General features: G+C 39.6%; 1 protein-coding gene and 1 long non-coding RNA gene across 4 annotated transcripts; one reads left to right on the top strand and one right to left on the bottom strand.

The window, feature by feature from the left end:
* The first annotated feature begins 6 nt into the window (after positions 1 to 6).
* On the top strand, positions 7 to 9,732 carry LOC116084637. The gene is made up of 3 exons (XR_004116194.1): positions 7 to 228; positions 6,286 to 6,458; positions 9,364 to 9,732. It is a non-coding gene; the product is annotated as an uncharacterized LOC116084637 (long non-coding RNA).
* Positions 714 to 12,658, bottom strand: Gnpnat1 (glucosamine-phosphate N-acetyltransferase 1). Of its 3 annotated transcripts, none has more exons than XM_031361729.1 (6): positions 12,595 to 12,658; positions 8,253 to 8,420; positions 7,070 to 7,132; positions 4,996 to 5,123; positions 4,304 to 4,365; positions 714 to 1,769 (listed from the first exon to the last, which is right to left on the bottom strand). In XM_031361729.1, the coding sequence occupies exons 2-6, from the start codon at positions 8,404 to 8,406 to the stop codon at positions 1,622 to 1,624; spliced, it is 555 nt and encodes a 184-aa protein (XP_031217589.1). In that variant the 5' UTR covers positions 8,407 to 8,420; positions 12,595 to 12,658; the 3' UTR covers positions 714 to 1,621. The 3 variants fall into 3 exon arrangements, with proteins under 3 accessions (XP_031217589.1, XP_031217588.1, XP_031217587.1); XM_031361728.1 differs by lacking the exon at positions 12,595 to 12,658 and adding an exon at positions 12,406 to 12,573; XM_031361727.1 differs by lacking the exon at positions 12,595 to 12,658 and adding an exon at positions 12,411 to 12,572.
* Between the last annotated feature and the right edge of the window lie 3,556 nt (positions 12,659 to 16,214).

Below are 16,214 nucleotides of genomic sequence, written 5' to 3' on the forward strand. Positions count from 1 at the left end.
CATTTGTACTCAGATAAAATGCTTATGTATGTATAGGAATGTCACAGTGCAAGATGCTGCTAGCCTGGGCACAAAGTATTAAAATTATTTTGTGAAGACTGGTGGTTGTATTAAAACTGTTGTGCCATTGTACTTCAAATGATTGAGAAGCTCATTCATATTCCTTATGCCTCAAAACTACTTTGCCTTCTGGGTAAAAGTAACCCAGCTTTACTCTCACAGATTAAGGTGAGTAAACATTTAATAATATCAAAACTGTTTCAGTTGGTGACATACTACAACTGTTTCTGTAAGAGGGATGTAAGAGAAAACCTTAACATAACTCCAGGGGTTTTACTGAAATACTAACATCGTAGATAGTCTTACCCCAAAGAGTTTAATGCTAAGAAAGAAAGTGCTAAATTTTACTTTGGGGAAAAGGCTTTTTTTAAACATAGGTAAAACCTAATGAAGCTGTGTCAGGGTTACAGAACTAAAGAACTCTGAAACTGAAAGTCAACCTAATTACTGGAGGAAAATCCAAAGTCCAATTGAAGTAATCCAAAAGATACATATAAAAAGTAGGTTGTTAAGAGCCAGTTCTTAACCTAATAGACTGAAGCTGATCATGGTGCTGCATGCCTGCAATACCAGTTCTTAGAACATGTGTGAGGAGTTCCAGGATATGCTGGGCACCCTGCCTCAACAAACAAGAAAAACACAAGACAAAATTCTAACATAAGAGACTATTCATATAAACAAGTTTAATGTAATAACATGGAATGCAAAAGATTAGAACCATTATTAATAATTATTAAAGTATCTGATTCTATTTTAAAAATCATTAAAATAAATAAAACAGGATAATGATCATTATAATAGTACCATTATAATCACATTAAATAGAAAACTACCATCATTTAAAGCTGTACCAAAGGCAGTACTGCACATTTTTTTGTGACTCAAAGGCTTCAGATGTCGATGGTACAGTACGGAAACCAGGGTAGAAGCTCCACAGGGAGCTGCTCATTGACTGATGAAAAGGACCCTGGATAATTCTAACATATGACAGATGAGACAGGTGATGCAGTATCTGCACAAAGCTTTATACTTAGTAAAATAGTTATTTAAGTTGTTGTCCCATTTTCCTTGTGTTGTTTTAAAAAGACTGTGCGGGGTTAAGATCAACAATGTGCAATTATGTATCTGGTGGTCATAATAACAGAAGTGTCCAACTCCCTATAATGTGAGAAATGGTGCACCTTAAGTCTATTTAGATGAGACAAAAATAATTTTATGGTAAGAAACACCCTTATTCAATATATATACATGTATTTAAAACTGAGCAGCATAGAGCAGAACTGTTGACTACCCAGACTCTTGACTACCAAGAAATGAAGACAAACTTTAGAAAAATACAATGCAAGAAAAGATTCAAGTTGAAAATATATTCCTTTGGTTAAAAATCCTCCCCCTTTATGATCATTTGTACTCCCAGTGGCCACCAGCATCCTCCCGGGTTACTACACTGGCACACTACAGCGTACTTCAGTCTAGTAGTTAGGGAGCTCACTGGGCTGCAGCAACAAAAATGAAGTCTAAAACAGTAAAGCCTTGTAGCATTAACTTCTTGAGGGTGGCTTTACTTTAGGAACCTCCGACACATGTAATTTTCTTCAGATACTGTATAGTCAAACTTTTTGTAGAAACCGACATTTTGTGGTAGACATTCAAGGGTGATCTTGTAACAGTTCAGTTTCTTGCTTAGCAAAGTAAGAGTTGATAATAACCTGAAAAAAAAAAAAGCATAAAGAGACAACATTAACCAAAATGGGCCTTGATAATGACACAGACTAGTGTTATATAAAAATAGAAGCAGTATTTATTCAATATATAAGTTTAGATCTTGGCCTTCCCAATAATACTCCTTTAAGTGTTCAAATTAATAAGTTGATAAACATTTAAATCACCGAGGCATTTTTATTTTGTTTCAAACACGTTAGTCTTCAGACTGTTAACAAATAACTCAACCTACACCCTCTTTTATTATGGGTGGAGGTCGGAGCACAATTTCGTGTAGTTCTCTCCTTTCTGCTTTCTTGGGATGAAACTGAGGCTTACACTCCCAAGTGTGGCAACTCTCACCCACCTTTCTAACTTCTAAGCCTTTTTGAAAATAAGTTTTAAGAATTTATGTATGAGAGGCTAGAAAGACAGCACTTGCTTTTCCAGAGGACCAGCACCCACATGGCTACTAACTCTTATCTCCAGTTCCAGGTAATCTTTGCCCTCTTTGGACTTCCTGGCCTCCACAGACATCAGACATGCAAGTAGTACACATACACACACATACATACAGGCAAAACACCTATATGCATAACAGTTTAAAAAATTCACATGTAGGGCTAGAGAGTTGGCTTAGCAGTTAAAAATACTGCCTGCTCTTGAATTTGTTTTGATTTGATTCCCAGGACCAACATGGTGGCACACAACCATCTGTAACTCCTTTCCCATGGCTTCTGAGGGTACCAGGAACAGGAGTAGAGCACAGATATGATATATACATAGGCAAAACACCCACACATTTAATTTTTTTTTAAAAAAGAATTTATGTATGAGCCTAGATACAGTGAGTGGCATTATCTGAGAGGTTAAAAAGAGGAATGCTATGAGTTTAAAGTAAGACCAACTGAACTACACAGCATGTCTGGGATAAGCATAGGCTCAGATTAAGACTGAGAAAATAGAAATGAGTACTTGCCAAACGTGTGAAATTCTAGCTTCAATACCCAATTCTGGGGTTAGGGAAACCAAACACAGCAAAACAAAACAAAACAGATACTAATGTATCAAATTTTGAAAAACACAGCCCATGTTATTTTTTTATGAAAGGTCTCTAGGGTGGCACAAACCAAACAGGAAGCTCTGGAATTGAAGGTTATCTTCCACTATAAAGCAACAGGAGACCTTAGCTGCAAACTATCTTTGTTCCAGGTGGGGGTGTAGCTCCATATCGTAAAGTTGCAGGGTTGGGGTTGTCTACTCTAACTAAAAGCACTTGCCAGGTTGACATAAAATGAGTATAAAATAGCTATGTTTTTGAGATAGTCTCATTATAGAGCCTTGGCTGGCCTGGAACTGGCTATGCACAGATCTGCCTGCCCCTGCCTCTGTCTGTTGAGAGCTGTGAATGAAGATTTGTGCCACTATGCCAGGTGTCTTCAATCATTTTAAAAGCTACTTTTTAAAGGAAATATAGGTCAGATAAACTCAAAGATTAGTCTGAATCTCTTTAATTTCAGTACTAGGAAAAAAGGAGATCTCTGAGTTTGAGGCCAGCCTGGTCTCCAGAGTGAGTGTACAGCCAGGGATATACAGAGAAACCCTGTTTCTGAAACAAAGCAAAACAAAAAAATTTTTTTCTTTTCGAGACAGGGCTTCTCTGTGTAACCCTGGCTGTCCTGGAACTCACTCTGTAGACCAGGCTGGCCTCAAACGTTCAGAGATCCGCACTGCCTCCCAAGTGCTGGGATTAAAGGTGTGTGCCACCACTGCCGGGCTAAAACAAAAAAATTTTTAAAAAGTTAACTGCTCTGCTAACTGAAGGGGTTTCTCAAACACAGAAATCCACCTGCCTCTGACTCCTAAGTGCTGGGATTAAAGGTGTGTGCCACCACCGCCCGGCTCCCTTTGATTTTTATCTGATAAAAGAGCTGGGTACTTACTGTGATTTGCTCAAGTCTGAGAATGCTAGTATTAAGAGTTAAAGAGGCCTGACAGGCGAATTTCTGAGTTCAAACTTTTTTTTTCAAACTTTTCATAAGCCAGACATGTTTTCAACTCCAGGATCACAACTTCATATCTAGGCTGAATTTAATGAGACACTGCTCTCAATAAAAGAAAAAAAGTCTGGGCCCTCAGCACTCAGGAAGCAGAGGCAAGTGGGTCTCTGTGACCTGGGGTCTGCATACAGAGTTCCAGGACAGCCAGGGCTACACAGAGAAACCCTGTCTCGAAAAACAATACCAGAGGGGGTGGGGGCTAGGGGGTGGGAGACTGCCTAGAATGTTAGACTCAACAGTACCATACAAACGTGCACAGTTCAATTATATGTTACTCTTGGTGAATGAAATGTTTTCAATTCTCAAACTGTGAGGTAAAACTAACAAAACTGTATTTAATTTTTCATTAAATTCAGTCTACGATACAGAGAGATCAGAATTAAAGAAAGTCAGAAATAAACTAGAAAAATCTTAAAATAAGTTTCTTAGCAAGAGGCCAAACTGGGACAGAAACCATCCAGTTCCCATGTGTGCATACTTACAGTTTGCCGAGCTGCTTCCCTCTGCACTCGTCACTAACGACGACATCTTCTACTCTCCCTCTCTGCAAATAATCACAGTACTGCAGGATGAGCCTTCAGCCTGTTTTCCACTAAGCAGCAGTTAGTTGCTAAGTACAGTTTTTAGTTTTTCACAGAGGTACCAGGGAAATCAGCTTCTCCTTAACTGTTTTTTAGCTATGTCCTCCTCAACCTCCCCTCTCTACTGCTAACCCAGAACTCTAAACCCCAATCACCATAATACAATCTTGTCATAAACATAGTATCCAACGTGTTGCTTAGTAACAATTTATATCCAGCACAGTTTACCAAGGTTGAGCACAGAAACTAAAACCCATAACCTACAGAGCATATGTTTATTTTTTTCCTACGTTTAGAAAGAGTGAGTGAATGTGTATCTGCATTTGTGAATGGCTTTTAGGATATCTGTGCTGATCTCAGTGCTTGGACTTGGGTTGTTGGACTTGGTGGCCAGCCTCTTCTTGAGCCATCTATCTGCTGGCTCATCTTTCTGAATTTCATTGGATTGTAATTTGCAGAAATTTCAGAAGTACCTTCTGCTAAGGAGCAATGAACAATTACATTGAACATTGATTTTACTAATGAAGTTTTCCAAGTTGGTTTCATTAGAAAATATCTGTGTTTTATTCATAGGCATTAATGTGAATACATACCTTAGCACATGAATGGATAAATTTATGTTCTATTATCAGAGTTGCTGTAGCCACAATTTGTCCTAGGGTCACATCTTCCACAACTGTAACATAGTAATCCCCAGACTTCTTCATATGCTCAAAAGATTCTGTCAGGAAATGTCAAAAAGTGTTAGATAGTAGGCATTTCTATTTTTCTCTTTTACTGAATTCAAGAAAAGCACCAAGCTTGTCTGACTTCAAGTATTTTGCTACAGTGCTTAAGCAAGTGAAGTAAATTGAGTGTTTATTTATGGGCTGAAGAGATGGCTCAATGGTTAAGAGCATTGACTGCTCTTGCAAAGGTCCTGAGTTCAAATCCCAGCAACCACATGGTGGCTCACAACCATCCCATAATGAGATCTGAGGCCTTCTTCTGGAGTGTCTGAAGACAGCTACAGTGTACATATATATAATAAATAAATGTTTAAAAAACAAACAAAAGGCATTTATTTATTTGGGTTTTTTGAGACAAGGTATCACAGGGTATCACAACATCACTCTGGATGTTCTGGAACTTCCTCTGTAGTTCAGATTGGTCTTGAACTCCCAGAGATCTGCCTATCTCTAACCAGCGTCCCTCCCACCCCCCAAGCTATGGAATTAAGGGTGTGCACCAATACAACCAGCCAGTTTCCTCTTCTAATACTACATTATTTAACATTAAGGAGTTCAAATACCAATGTCAGCACTGGGTGGTCCACACCTTTAAAGTCATCTGTTAGTACAGAATGGGGTTGTAACCCTGAGGTAGAGAGTGATGTTACTTGGTTTAGTACCCAGAAACACACAATCTGCTAGCAAAGTAAGACTCGAGTTCTTTCAGATGAACAACACAGTATTATAAACTGTGCATGTTGCCATTTCTGTAACTAATTAAAATGTCAATATCCTCCCACTTAATTTACATTTATCTAAAACTAATACTCAACAGATTCACAAAGAACAAAACTGCAGGTTATTATAAGAGCTATATCCACAATTCAGTCTTAGTTTCAGAGTTTTCCATTTGTTTTTCCAATGTTTTATGATTGCATATTTGTTCTTTTAGAAATAGGATCTTTGCTATAAAAGCACCTTAAAGATGAGAGACTTCATCACCACTTAAGCAGTTTTTCCAAAGTCATACCAACAGTAATGTTTAGCACTTAGTATTGCTAGAAAAAGCTATACTTTTTCATTTCTTCTGATTTGTATGCAAAGAGAAACAAAGGAAAAGCCAAGCTCCAAAACTCAGATAATTGTTTATTTTCAACATCTCATTCTATATAGGTCCCAAGTAGGGGAAAAATAATTCAATGAAGGAAAATAAAACTGTAGAATATTGATCTTCATTATCAGCCTGTTTGGAGTTACCAACTAAAGAAAATGGGAACAGACTGAGTTAGGACACTGGATAAAGCTAAGATGGTTCCATCTTTCTTGCAAATTAACTGTGACCTCAGGTATGACTGGCTCTTTTTGGAAACTCATTTTCTCATGTGTCAAAGGGAGAAGGGGATTGTTAGACTAAGATGCCTAACCTTAAAATTCAATATAAAATAATATTTATTTATATAAATTCAATATAAAATTCAATATAAATATATTTATTTTTTATTCAATAAATTGATGGATGAACGAATGAATGAATAAGAACAAAAGGAGAGTAGGAACATAAATGCGTAAATTTTTTTTAAGCTGGTAATGAAATTTCTGTGCTAAACATAACCACATAGAAAGAAAGATATACTACAGGGCTGAAGAGATGGCTCAGGGGTCTGCTCTTCCAAAGGTCCTGAGTTCGATTCCCAGCAACCACATGGTAGCTATAATGAGATCTGGTACCCTCTTCAGGCCTGCAGGATACATGCAGGTAGAACACTGTATACCTAATAAATCTTTAAAAAAAAAGATATATACTACAATAAAAGGAAAGTAATTCTAGAGTAAATATCAAGTTATACAAAACATCTGGATTCTATAAATAAGGATGGCTGATTTATAACTTTAAGCTATTTTATTGGTTTCTGAACAGATTCTGTGCATTCAGACAAAGGTGCCTCATGGTACTTACTCATGAACTGCTCCGGGCTGACGACACCAGTCTCTGTCAGCTGACCCAATACCTTAAAAAAACCTAGTTTTAAAACATTTCAGGAGAAAAGCAAAAGAAAGATTAAAATATGGAAAGCAGCAAAAATATTCACTAAGTAGGTTAAAAAAAGTTACGTTTTCAAAACTCTATAATCATGTTTTGTAATAATCTTTAATCAAGATTTGCTGATTAAACATGCAAATTTTCAACAGTGTGTTGTGTGCATTCATTATACCGGGTACCATATCCATGAGGGCATTTTCATACAAGTACCTATTCTTTTTATAACCAGAATAGCGAGTAACAGCCTTCAACAGTTATTTGCCTACATATGATTTTTGGGTAGTTCAGACCTTATCAATAACTACAGAACTAGCTTGTACATTGTTAAGTGCTATTTCAATTTTATGTAAGGGATACCACGTTTTCCTAAATATATGACTCAAAGTGCAAGATTCTCACCTCCACTGAATATATCACTTATAAGATAAAGTGTAACTAATATAATGCTTTTGGGACAATTTTAAAAATTTTTAATGTTAATGGTGGCATATGCCTTTAAAAATCCCAGCACTTGGGAGGCAGAGGCAGGTAGATCTCTGAGTTCAAGGACAGCCAGGAAAACATAGACTGTGTCTCAAAAAAATAAAAATAAACCCAAAAAAAACTAATGATAATGCTAAAAGTACACTTTTGAACTTTTTTAGTCTTAATGTTTCTACATGCAGTAATTCTGGCCAAAGTTACTTTATTCAAATACCTATCTAAAAGAAAGTAGTGAGGCAAAATGTTATTACCAAAGTTTCAGGAAATTATTTTGGATGATTTAGATGTTAAAGAATTACATAGGATTAGATAAAACCCTTTCAGTTTGTCCAAGGAATGTTCCTTTGCCTGTCTAGCAAACTCTTGGAGAAAACTCTTCCATGTGTTTTATACATTATATCTTCAGTTTTGTTTTTGAGGCATCCTTTTGGATGGAATACCATTGTATTTAGTTATTTTTAAATGCATCATAGTAATATCTGGTCTTAGTCATGATACATGCCTATTACAGTTGAGTGATCCAGTCACTTTAAGTAAAAAAATCAAGTTCTCATCATGCTTATAAAAAAAGTAACAAATTCTAGTCAGAATTCCCAAACTAAAGTTGAGCCCATACCTTTATTTAAGTCCGAAGTACAGAGAGGCCTCAAAACCAAGCCTTCTCCAGGGTGCATTGGAGAAATGGCCGGAGAAAATATAGCTGTATTCTGACTCCAGTCCACCTCTTTGAGCAAACTTGGGTCAAACATAGGAGTTTCATCGGGTTTCATCTTTCCAGTATAGTCTAAAATAATAAAGTTTCAGATGTTAAGAGGCCTTATAAAAGGGAAAGTATGCTTGATGAGAAAGTTTATTTCATCATACAAATGGGTTCTGTAACATTTTATCAGCTACTCTACTTTAGCTACCTAAAACCTGTAACTGTAAACATGTTTACATGTTAAAAACCATCTTTACCATCAGTTGGGAGATGAGTAGTTAAGTCAACAAAAACAATATGTTAAAAGACCATTCTCTAGCAGGTCATGAAGATGCTCTATCCTCGTGGGCTAGACTACTGGTGCAGCACTGACATCTTGTGGGTGTTCACATTTGTACAGTTAAGAGTCTTGCATTTATTACTGGGCTCAGAAATCACTTGGTAGCCAGTGTCACTGAAGACTCACTTGAACATGAATGTGACTTATTTTATATGAACCACAAACAAGATAACTTAGGAATTACTCAAATTACTTTATTATTCTCTTTATTCACAATAGTATTACCTTAGCCATGAGAGACACTGTGTGTCTGCATTTGTTTTCATGGCAGGCTTTCTAAAAGCCTATGGTAGCTGCTTCTAAACAGTGTAATAACCAGTGGGGGTTTTTGGTGGTGGTGGTAGTGGTTGTTTTTCATGCTATGCACCAGACATAGTGAGACATGCTTATAATCCCAGAATTTCAGGCAATAAGGGAATAAGGATTTTAAGCCATCCTGGTTTACACTTTGAAATACTGTCTCAAAACACACATGACCAATGTGATATGAAACTCTGTCTCAGTAAAAATTAAGTCATAATAAATTTTAACCACTTATTAGTAATTGGTTTCCTATACATTTCTTACTAAATGGTCCTATTTTGTAAATGATCATAAAAATATGTAATATTGGTTAATTTATGTATACTTTATATATGTTAATTCTTTAACAAGCAATAAAAGATGTATCATGATTGTATCTTACAGACTAGCAAGTAGACAGGAACTTGCTCAAGGTTCCAGGCCAAGGACAATAACATGGCCACAGGCAGCATCACAGTGTCATAGGCCTGATGCACATGGCTTAATGCTCGATGTCACTCAAACTCTAACAGTGAGTGCTGTGTTTTCATTTTGCACTTTACAACAAGTTACATCATTGATTCTACTCGGCAGAATGATGTCACCTCTTTAACTACTCGTCTAGTTTAGCCAAATCCCTGCACCCCGTTGTTATATAAAAGTTAAAATGTTAGAATCAGTACTTGGAATCTCAATTTTGAAAATGAGAATTTCAGACTAATCAAAAATGTATAATACATTCTGGGTAGAAATAAGAACCCACTTTCCAGGCACCAAGATATGACTATCTTGTTTTAATGAACTGTTTACAAAATGCAAGCAGCTACATTGGGTTTACCTGAGCTCAGTTTTCAACTAGCAAAACTCTGGTGGTTCCCAACGAGGATGTTGGGAAAGGGAAAGCAAGATGTGACTGACACCAAAGGATTTTAAAGAACTCATGGGTTATCAATAATTGATTTACAAATTAAATTTTTAAAGGCTCCCAAATAAAGTGACACGTTTATGTAGCTACATGGTAGTACACTAAGTTTTACAAAGTAAACCCTGAAGCTTCCAGGTAACTAAACAAAGGTATGAAAGCTGTGGCCCCCACTCTAGCTCTCCCTGTTCCCCTTTATCCTTCACTAAGCTAGCTCCACCATATGGAAAAGGCCATTTTCCTAAGCTATCCTCCTGGCAAAGGTGAGATGCTCAAGGGACAAGCAGAAAACAGCAACCTGTGATTAGCACGGTAATTTCTAGCCACCTCCCACTGATTAGCTACCCAGGTCCAAAGTCAATGGGTGAGAAAGTACATTATCAACAAGGAAGCCACATAAATAGTGAAGAAAGAACTAAACAATGCCAGGAGATCACTTTGTAAGAATGGTTTCATCGTGTAGCTTAGGTTGGCCTCTCACCTTTCATTGTATGTGTGCGTTTGTGTCGGCATGTTTGTATGTGTGCACATGTGTGTCTGTGAGAGTGGGGGAGGCCCAAGGTTGACATCAGGCATTGCTCTTGACTATATATGCTGAAAGCAGTTCTTTCCTCCAAACCTACAACTCACTTTTTAGGTTGGTGAGAATAGCCAGTTTACTCAAAGGACTTCTCTGCCTCCTGATGATACCACTGCAGGTGGGCTACTAAACCCACCCTATTTTCTTTACTTGGGTTCTGGGAATCAGAATTCTGGTTCTCAGTCTTGCATTGCAAAGGATTTACTCTCAGCCACCTCCCCAGCCTCCCTTTAACTCTCGGTTCTCCTGTTTCCATATTCCCCATGCTGATTACAGGTATGTCCCACCATACTGGACAGTAACATTAAAGCAGTTTCTAGCATCATTACTAACTAGATGAGGACAGGCATTGGTCTGGTTAAACACAAAGGATCTGAGTACAGTCAAACCTCTTTTTAAATGAGATTCATAAAACTCAAAGGGGAAAAGCCTATCTTCCTGGTCATAAAGACACAATTTATGATGCTGGCAGAGGCCATGCCTTATTACAATCTAATAAAAATTCCAGTGAGATGGCAAACACCTGGATCCAGTGCTAGGAAGTCTGAAGCATGAACTGTGGGAGCTCAAGGACAGCAGGATACCCAGTCACACCTATCTCAAAAAAAAAAAAACCCACACACACACTTTTTAAAAGTTGGATCTAAGGTACCCTCCTCTTTACTCCTCCCAAGTTCAAGGCTAGCCCCTGCTATACTGGCAGTTTTATCAAAACAAGAAGCCTTCATTCTACAGCACTTAAAGGTCACCACCTAACTTACTCGAAGTTAAGTAAACTCTTAACTCAAAGCATCCCCCCCAACCAGTAGTTTAACCACTAAATTAGCATGTTTACAAGGCTTGAGTATTGCCTAAACCCTAGTCCCGAAAACCTCTAGTCAATGAATAATGAATGACGTAAAGTATCATCTAAAAATCACATTTCAGAAAAATCACAAAGAAAAACACATTGCCATATGGCCACAAGTGAGAACACAAAAGACATACACCAAACTTGAAGTTTGGTTTTCCAGCCTCTGAATGAGACTGGATACAGATGGGGGGGCGGCTGCTTCTAGAAAAACAGGGGAGCATCAAGTGGGGAAGATCAAAGACCAGGATTCACAAATTTCTAAACATGACCTGCAGCCAAATCGAAATTGCTGTAATAGATGACATAGCTAGGTAGATAGACAGATAGGTAGACAGCTCCGAGTATCTTCATGAAAGTAGTATTTCATGAAGCAAGAAGTATTTCCAGTTAGTGTACTTAATCTACACCATCTTATTATCTCCAGTCTAGTTGCACAGTTGGGAGCACCGAGTTTCCAAGACTAGCCCTAAGGTACTGCATGTACTGCATCAACAAACGAGCGGCCTGGAATCAGGATCCTCTCATTTTCCCATTGAGCAGTACAGCAAAAAAGTCAACAGATGACAATCTTTGCATCGTGGAATCTGCTTCAACCATACAAATCCTGCCTTAATCAATTTTCTAAGACCCACTCTTGGATTAATTAATCCCAACCAAACAAATCCCCATTTATTTTTATGGAAACAAATTTTATGCTTGCTTTACATAAACATTAGCTCTTACAATAGAAACCACACAGTCGGTGTTTCTAGAGGTTCAAGTCCTAGGTTCCCCCACCCCAGGTTTCATACAGTCTGCGCAGCTGGGGCTCTTCAGAGCCCGCGCGTCTTCAGCGGCTCTGACCGCTGCACCGGTGAAAGGGAACCTAGAGTTCGCGCCCTTTCATAGGGACTGCGGCAGAAAAGGCAAGGACCGTCCCCCATTCCCACGCCACGGACACTCCGGTCCCTAGGCCCTCCAAGATCCTGCCCGACCGGGCCGCCGGGCATCAAGCTTAGCCGCCCGGTTCCTGGGCAGGGGCGTCCCAGCCTCCGCGGTCCGCAGCGGTACCAAGCCCGCCAGCCCTCTCGTCCCAGCCCCAGGCCGCCTCACCGCACCGGAGGGGACCACGCTCCCGTCCTGGCGCGTCAGTCTCCCTGCGGGTCACAGCGCCGCCGCATCCGGATCCGGCTGCAGCTCCAGCCCCGCCCCCCGTGCGCCCCCACGCGCCGCAGCCGGAACCGCCTGGCCTAACGTGGCAGGGCCAACGCCTCCGCCCCGCCCCGCCCTGCCCTCACGCACCGCTGCGCACGCGGAGGCACGGCCACGCACACCACCCCTGGGCTCCGGGGGCGGGGCGGGGCAGAGGCGGGGCTCTGGGACGCCAAAGGAGCTCTGCGGGCGGGGCTCCGGAGGCGGGCGGGGCTGAGCTCTGGGGCATTTTAGGCGACTCTGGGGCGTGGGGCAAGGACTAGGGGCGAGGCTTGCATCATCAGTCTACCTTCCAGACGCGCCTTTCGCTCACTGCACGCGCGCACCACCGTCGCTCTCACGCCTAGTCTGAAAATAAAGCCATTGGAGTATAAGCAGCGTATCGCGATGAGCAGTGTGGGTTCCTTTCATTCTCTGAGCCCTAAGGCTCCTACCGTCTTAGACCCTTCGTCCCCCCTCCCTCACATGCATGCAGTCCACATCCCTTGATTCTCAGATGTCTTGAGACAAGGCTCAGCCCCTGTGTTCTAGAAACTGAGTTGGGACCACTCACCCTTGAGCTGCTTTCTTGAACTTTCCACTGCAGCACTTTGCTTTCTAGGACATCGGGAACATTTCAGCTTACTCTGGGCAAGAAGTGTCTAGGTTCTCCAGACAGTGAAGAGTAGGGTAGAGGCCAAGGCCCTGTAACGGTCTTAAAGAATACAGCAAATATAGTGCTTGTTCTGTAATCTCAGTACTGGGAAGGCTTGAGAAATCCTCCTGTGGGCTCCTACTTCCAGTGTGTCTCCCAGGTATCATTTAGTGCCATCTGACAAGGGAGGAAGCAGAGATTCGGAGATACACACACACACACACACACACACACACACACACACGCACGCACGCACGCACGCGCGCGCGCGCGCGCGTGTGTGTGTGTGTGTGTGTGTGTGTGTGTGTGTGTGTGTGTATAGTACCTGGCATGGTGGTGCATACCTTTAATTCCAGCACTAGAGACCAGAGGCTTTATGCATCTGTGTGAGTTCAAGGCCAACCTGATCTACACAATGAGATTAAGAACAGCCAGGGATCTGTAGAGAAATGCTGTCACTAGATAGATAGATAGATGGATGGATGGATGGATGGATGGATGGATGGATGGATGGATGGATGGATGGGTGAGTAGATAGATAGATAGATAGAGAAGAAATGTCTTGAATATACCAAGACATATACCACTTCTATCTCTGAACTCATTAAAATATTTGTTTTTTAATTGCTTACTACATTATATTGCTTATTTTAAAACTTGCAACATTAGAGAAATACAGGATAAGAAGTCATGTGTCCCTATAGTTTCACCTGCAGAATTAAGATTATGTTAATGGCTTGGTAGAAATTTCTTCAGATTGCCAGAATTTCCTTTACTGTGCTTCCATTTTACTTGTGGACTTGAACATTTGTGACACAGCTTCCTAATCTTTGTGTGGTATCTGGCACCTCATCTGACACTGTGAAGGTCTAATAAAGCAGTACAAATAAAACATTCAACTTGGCTCCTGACCTGTAATATGTGCTTAAGATGCTAGTTTGTGTACATGTATGTGTGTGTGGAAGGAATAAACTACAGTATGGAGAAATAAGGAACACCTACCCAAATTCCAATGTAACAAAACTTATTAGTTAACTGCATATCTTACTCAGAAATGGCAGTCCCATAGGGGCCCAGGCCACATAGTCACAAAAACACTCTGAAATAAATGATATCTTTAATGAAAAGAGACTAGAAAATCACAGGTAGACTTTCCCTGATTTAACTCAGGCTGATGTTCCACTCACAATTGACTGGGCAATTAGTAAACACAGCCTTGCCTACAACTGCTAGCTAACTGGAAAACGACATAGTTTGTGAGTACCGCCATGTCTTTTACAATTCCCCGTCTCCTCTTTCACTCAGAATGGCACAATACATGTGAACTGTATGCCAAGTTCTCTCATTTTTTCAAACTTACTCCATGGACATCTCCCCAGGTCAGTGCAGCCATTCGCCTGCTGAGCAGGTGTTGAGTCCTCTCCATATCAAGCATTGTATGTTGAAATAACGTATTTATTAAGATTTCTCTTCATAGGTTTTGTTTGATTGTGAAAAGATCAGAAATAAAACTTTTTACAAGTTATTTTTTATTAAGAGGTGATAAATGTTATGGTTAAAAAAGATAAGAAAAGGTCAGTCCTAGGGGCTCACAACTTTAATCCCAATACTAAGAAGGCAGAGGGAGGTAAATCTCTATGAGTTCAAGGCCAACCCAATCTACATAGTGAGTTCCAGGACAGTCAGGACTACATAGAGACACTGTCTCAAAAACAAACAAACAAACAAACAAACAAATAATAAATAGAAAAGGAAATGTTGGGGTATAGGTCTATTCATTTATTTATTCTTACTACATAGCCCAGGCTGGCCTTGAACTTTTGACACACATACACACCACACCATACGTGGTTTGCAATTTAAAATGTGATGGTCACTGAAGAGTTCTCTGGGATCTCATTTGAGTTTAATTCTGAAAGGAAGTTCATCTTGTAAATACCATTGAAAAAAGAACATTCCAAGAAAATAAAATTATTAGAGTTTGGCTTTCAGCTCAGGGGAGGAGCACTTGTCTAACATATGCCAGGCCCTGTTGTTCACTGTCAGGGCTAAACAATAAGATTAAAAGAAAAAAAGAAAAGAAAAGAAAAAACAACTAAGTTGCTAAGAGCTACATTTTGCTTTTATCTAAAAATTCCCATGGGAAATTTAAACTCAAAAGATAATATCTGTAAAAATTTTAATAGAGCTTTTGTCTGTATTTTAGAAAATGGTTAGGGCTGGAGAAATGGCTCAGTGGTTACGAGCAGTGGCTGCTCTTCTGAAGGTCCTGAGTTCAAATCCCAGTAGCCACATGGTGGCTCACAACCTGATGCTCTCTTCTGGGGTGTCTAAAGACAGCTACAATGTACTTGCATATAATAATAAGTAAATCTTTGGGCCAGGAGCAAGTGGGGCCAGAGGGAGCAGAGGTACTGAGTTCAATTCCCAGCAACCACATGATGGCTCACAACCATCTGTACAGCTACAGTGTACTCATATACATAAAATAAATAAAAAAAATCTTTTAAAAAAGAAAAGAAAATGATTAGAAAATTTATAAAAAATAATAGATACTTTAACCCCCTCAGATTTGTTTGTTTGTTTGTTTGTTTTTTTGAGACAGGGTTTCTCTGTCTCAAATGGATCTCCTGGCGGTCTTGGAATACAATCTCTAGACCAGACTAGCCTTGAATTTACAGAGATCCCCTGTCTCTACCTCCTCAGTGCTAGAATTAAAGGCATGCACCCAGCTAGCCACCTCCAATTTTTTAACCAACTTTAACATTGTTTCCCCATAAACAATGCTTTAATTTGTTTGTTTCTCTAATTTTTACTAACTGGCAACCAAACTTTCTACTTTTCAGAACATATGTGTTGTATATATGCCATATGTATGCATTATTTGCCATAATCTTTTTGTAAATATTTATTTATTATTATATGTAAGTACAGTGTAGCTGTCTTCAGACAACCCAGAAGAGGGCATCAGATGGTTGTGAGCCACCATGTGGTTGCTGAGATAACCACTGAGCCATCTCTCCAGCCCCATTTGCCATAATCTTTTTTTTTTTCTTTTTCTTTTTTTTCTTTATTT

Source organism: Mastomys coucha, unplaced genomic scaffold, assembly GCF_008632895.1.
Source record: "Mastomys coucha isolate ucsf_1 unplaced genomic scaffold, UCSF_Mcou_1 pScaffold9, whole genome shotgun sequence".
NCBI classification, from domain to species: domain Eukaryota; kingdom Metazoa; phylum Chordata; class Mammalia; order Rodentia; family Muridae; genus Mastomys; species Mastomys coucha.